At 42.3% G+C, this 5,556-nt stretch overlaps 1 protein-coding gene across 1 annotated transcript; it reads left to right on the top strand.

Annotated features, from left to right (window-relative positions):
• The first annotated feature begins 1,649 nt into the window (after nucleotides 1-1,649).
• LOC122649583 (pentatricopeptide repeat-containing protein At4g02750-like) lies at nucleotides 1,650-3,764 on the top strand. Its single transcript, XM_043842788.1, has one exon. The coding sequence runs from the start codon at nucleotides 1,725-1,727 to the stop codon at nucleotides 3,729-3,731; it is 2,007 nt and encodes a 668-aa protein (XP_043698723.1). The 5' UTR covers nucleotides 1,650-1,724; the 3' UTR covers nucleotides 3,732-3,764.
• The last annotated feature ends 1,792 nt before the right edge of the window (nucleotides 3,765-5,556 follow it).

The raw sequence follows: 5,556 nt of genomic DNA, 5'->3' as shown, positions 1-5,556 counted from the left end.
AGAAATTAATGTTCATGCCACCTGACAGAACCGCACTAGAAGACCTGACATGACCAGGATCAATCAACTATAGGCTTAGCCTAGAGCTCATAATGCCTACGGACACGCGCCCGTACATTGGAGGAACGTCGAACGTCGCCTTGAATCGAGATACCTTTAGAGTTTTTTTTTTTTTTCTTTTTCCGGTCATGTGGCCTATGATGGCTGAATCAGCAAATCACACTCAGCCGCCAACTTGCCATATCACGTGCCGAGGAGATAATCGTAGAGCAATCCTAGCTTAACCCCCCCCGGAAGAACGCGTCCAGGGGAGTGGGGGACTCGTGTTGGGATAAGAATACCGGCCCCGGTCAGAACGAGCTACAGAGATCGTGAAATCTAGGCCCCGCTCGAGAGGACGATCGAGGGACAAAGGTGTCATTGCACATGCCCAACGAAAGAGATATCCTATGAAGCTTACGTAGGACACTCCAAGTCTATCAGGGATCGACATGGTCCTAGACTTCCGCCCACTTCACGCCTAATCAGGGGCGTGGGAATCAACGGATAAACATTATCTCCGAATTACATTCTCCAACGGTCTCACTCCACTCCGAGATTTCAGCTTTCCAATTCCGGCACAACTCGGACTCTCCACCACCTTAAATAAGGGAGGTAACACACGTCCAATCCATTTGAATTCTAATTTTTCTGACTATTGCTCAGGGATCTAACTTAAGCATCGGAGTAAGATCATCGGCCTGGCCCGGTACTCTCTGCTAATCCTTGTCTTGCAGGAAGGATTTGCTCCGAGAGGATTTCTGACGCAACACCCCCCATGAAAGACAAAAATCCAACCCCTATCAATGCTTCCACGTGCTCCCATAGTCCCATTCCTCCCCCTCCATGGTTCGTAATCTTGGATCGGATTGGTATCGGCCGAGGCCGATCCCGAGATTAGAACAATCTAGCAAGGTATTCCTAGATCAGTCAACTCGGTTGGATCAACCGATCCGATCAAATACTTGTCATTTTTTTGGGGTTTTAACCGTTATTTTGAGGATTTTAAACCCCCCCTTTTTTTTAATCTTTGATCAATCTGTACCGATTTTTAGTATTTTATAAATATTTTTCACCGGTCCAAGCCCGATCCACGCCAATTTTTTATCGACCCGGATCCGTACAAAAATCCAACCCCTATCAATGCTTCCACGTGCTCACATAATCTTATTCCCCCCCCCCCCCAGATCGTTGTCCCCTTTTACCTGCCCTGCCCAGTTCCCCTAGTGGCTGTAATAAGGGGGCACAATGACCACCCTACCCCTGCCCGAACACTCTACCCGGGTGGGGTCCCCACCCCCCTTATTACAAGCACTGGGGAAACTGGGCAGGCAGGGAACTGGAGGAGATAATATCCCCCCCCTCCCACTGGCACAGGGGCATGTTCCCATCGAATTATTGTCAATGAGCTCGGACCGTTGGATGTCCAAGCTATGATGTATTCATGTGTTGGCATCTCCACCTAGCATTGCGGCACTGCTGAGCTTTAGGGAATTGGTGAGGATATTTTTCCTGTTCGCAGATAGAAAACTCTTTCCAATTTGTAATGACTCGTCAGTCGTCACTACTCACTCGTCTGTTGAGGAGGGCTGACGTTGGGAAATCTGAAATTCGGAATAGCTTGCGCTGCGAACTGCGAAGAGCTGCTGGGAGTTGGGACTGGAACAGTGGAGCGACAAATATGTATGGATATGAAAGTCATGAATCTCGCATTGTGGTCTTCTCATTGTCGCCCTCCCTTCAAATTCATTTCAACTTCTTGGCGTTTAGGCCATTCAATTCCTTCATTTTCTGTAAACCCAAAACAAACATTGAAATGGGAAAGAACTCGATATTCGATCTATGGAGACTACAATCCCAAGTCAGTCGATTCAGATATCTATAACTGTAATTTGAAGATTACAAAATTGGGCCGTCAAAGAAAAGTTGAAGAAGCACGACAGATTTTCGTAGAAATGCCTCATCGGGACATTGTTTCTTATACTTCTATGATCACCGTCTATCTAAAAAATGGAGATCTTTATAAAGCTGAAGAGCTCTTTCGGACAATGCCAGGGAGAAGCATTGTTGCTGACTCTGCGATGATTGATGGGTATGCGAAAGCTAATCGAATCAACGATGCTAGGAGAATTTTTGACAGAATGCCTGATAGAAACGTATTCTCGTGGACAAGTTTAATTTCTGGGTATTTGAGTATTGGTCGCGTTGACGAAGCTCGTCAGTTTTTTAATCAGATGTCAGACAGAAACATAGTTGCATGGACAACGATGGTACTGGGTTATGCTCGGAATGGTTTGATCAGTGATGCTCGAGATATTTTCGACAAAATGCCAGACAAAAACATCGTTGCATGGACTGTAATGATTAAATCTTATGTGGAGGACTGTCAAATTGATGAAGCACGGAAGCTGTTCAATGAAATGCCTCACAGGAATCTGTACTCTTGGAATATAATGATTTTGGGATATCTAGATGCTGGGAGAGTGAGTGAAGCAATTGAACTTTTCAAATTAATGCCTCAAAGGAATGCAATTTCTTGGACAACTATGCTTACCGGTTTGGCACGAAATGGGCTGATAGAAAATGCAAGGCAGTACTTTGATCAGATGCCCAAGAAAGACATTGCTGCATGGAATGCAATGATCACTGCATATGCTGATGATGGCCTAATGTCTGAGGCAAAAGAGCTTTTCAATTTAATGCCAGAAAAGAATATTCTCACTTGGAATACAATCATAGATGGACATGCGAGGAACGGACCCAAACACGAGGCCTTGAAGCACCTTGTCCTCATGCTTCGGGCTGGCAGTAGGCCAAATGAGATTACTGTAACGAGTGTATTGACTGCGTGTAATGGTTTGGTTGAAACCGTGCAAGCGCATGCACTTGTTATATTGCTTGGGTTTGAAGATGATACTTCACTGACAAATTCACTGGTTACTATGTATTCAAGAAACGGAGACATTGGCTCTGCTAGGATTGCTTTTGAGAATCTTAGGGCTAAGGATTCTGTATCATGGTCAGCAATGATACTAGCATACTCAAACCATGGGTATGCAGACCATGCATTAGAGGTCTTTGCGCGTATGCTAAGATCTGGAACCAAACCACATGAGATTACCTTTGTGGGGGTCTTATCAGCCTGTAGTCATGCAGGTCTTGTTGATAAAGGTCTGAGGCTCTTCTACACAATTAGCCAAGCTTATGGTTTAGAACCAACAGCAGAGCACTACTCATGCCTTGTTGATCTCCTGGGCCGAGCAGGAAAAGTCGATGAGGCTTTTAAAGTGGTGAGTCAGATGCCACAGGGGAAGCAGGATGGGGCTATTTTGGGGGCACTGCTTAGTGCTTGTAAATTGCATGGGAATGTTGCTGTGGCTAACCAAGTGGGAGAAGCTCTGATAGAGCTAGAGCCAACCAGTTCAGGAGGGTATGTGCTCTTGGCTAGTGTTTATGCAGCACATGAAAAGTGGAGTGATTTTGCAGGAGTGAGGAAGAAGATGAAAGAGAGAAAGGTCAGGAAAGTACCTGGGTTTAGCCAAATAGAAGTGAAGAACAGAACTCATGTGTTCTTTGTGGGGGATAAGTCACATCCCCAAGTCAAGGAAATATATGCACTGCTAAAAGAGATTCTTCTACCCCAAATGATAGATATGGGTTACTGTAAGAGAACCCCCATTCTACTTGTATAGTTAAGAAGGAAGGAAATGTAATTCTCCATTTTACGGTTTACTTCAGATGCCATTTTGATCATGCTGCGTTCATTAATTTGCAGATCCTCAAAAACCATTCCCTCTTTGTTGTTTATCAAGAACCAAATAAAGTCTTTTCCTCTCTCATGATTGAGAGCGTGGGCCTTGATGCAATGGTTAGGTTGCTCCATTGCAATTGGGTAGTCATGGATTCGAATTGGAAATAGACTAGTGCATTGCGTATCAGGGATTGAGGTATCGTTAGCGGTCTTTGTCAATACTGTCCCGGATCAACCTATATTGGGCTTGGATCGGCCAAATAAAAGGAAATTACCAATTTTAGGAATTGGTCCTTGGATCAGTAATAAGATTTTGAAAAAAAGATCTTAAAATTTTTAAAAAATTCAGAAAAATGGAGGAAAAAAATGAAAATACCTAATTTTAGTGAAATAATGGACAAAAATAAATTTAAAAAAAAAACGTACAATTAAAATGTAAAAACTCTTAGAAAAAGTACTTGTGATCCAGGATCGGGTTGGATCGGCCGATCTAGATCCAATACCAATTCCTGTCCTAGGATTGGCCAAAATTTTGTTTTTTTTTGTAAAAATTGGCCAAGGATTGATATCAACATCGATAGATACTGTGCCTCTGAATCGATACCGATACCTCAATACATATTGGGCATGTTTTTTTTGGGAAGCAGTTTTCTGTCTGGGAGTGTGGCCTACTCCAGTATTCCCATGTGTCTATCTCCTCAGAACAAGGGGTAAAAGTGTCTTTTCATGTGGGGAAGAGAGAGATAGACTCATGGTAGTGCTGGTGTAGGCCACACTCCCGACAGATTTTTTTCTTTTTTTTTTTCTCTTTCTATGGAACTTGAATAAATTTCCTTGAAAATTGGAGATTGTGGTCCGTGGTCAAAGCAAGGAATAGAAGAAGACGCACAACCTAATAATCTGTGCCCATTGGAGACTGGTCCACGCCAAGTAAGCAAGACAAAATGCAAATTTACAGTCGAAGAAAGGAAGAAAAAAAAAAGTACAGGGCATATTTCTTTCTTTCGTTTTTTTTTCGCGCCAACGAATCCTTAGCTTTTCTCCCGGCGACCAGACTTCAAATGAAAAGAAAGCCTTCTACCAAAAAAAACAAAAAAAATGAAAAGAAAGCCTCAAAAGCACTCCTAAGTGACTTTAAGTTCAAAATTTTAACGGTCATATTCTTTTTCTTCACTATCCAGACGCTTTTCGTCGTACATTTTTTAAGATGTTTTCCTAGGGTTTACCACTCTTTTGCTTCAAGCTGACGATTCTGCTCAAATGCTGGCCGACAACAATGTCATGACCCCCCGCCTGGCTGTTTTCAAAGTTTTTTTTCATAGAAAATATGAGAAAGTTCTCCTCCACCGGGGTGGAATGTTCACAGCATCATTTTAGGGCAGGGATTAAGTTATCGGTATGGGTATCGGTCTCTATTGATACTATCTGGATCAGTCTCCACCGATATCAATTTGGATTGACCTGTATCGAGCTTGGATCAGTCAAAAATTGGGAAAATAGCAATTTTAGGGATCGGTCCGTGTATTGACTTGGATCGATCAAAAAATAAAATAAAAAAAAATCAAAAAAATGGAAAAAGTGAAAATTATTTAATTTTAATGAAATTATGGATAAATAAGAAACAAATTTACAATAAAAATGTTAAAATCTAAGAAATAGTTTACAAAACAGTTTTTAGTGGTTTTTTTGGTGAAAAAATCCACCAAAAACCAAAGTACTTATGATCCAGATCAGGTAGGATCGGCCAATTCGGATCTGATATTGAT

Source organism: Telopea speciosissima, chromosome 2 (assembly GCF_018873765.1).
Source record: "Telopea speciosissima isolate NSW1024214 ecotype Mountain lineage chromosome 2, Tspe_v1, whole genome shotgun sequence".
Lineage (NCBI taxonomy): Eukaryota > Viridiplantae > Streptophyta > Magnoliopsida > Proteales > Proteaceae > Telopea > Telopea speciosissima.
Note: the sequence above shows the minus strand (reverse complement) of the source record. Positions and strands in the feature narration are given on the sequence as shown.

Bases quoted from the DNA above. Each gene is read 5' to 3' on its own strand.
- LOC122649583 (XM_043842788.1), top strand. From the start codon at position 1,725: ATGGATATGAAAGTCATGAATCTCGCATTGTGGTCTTCTCATTGTCGC.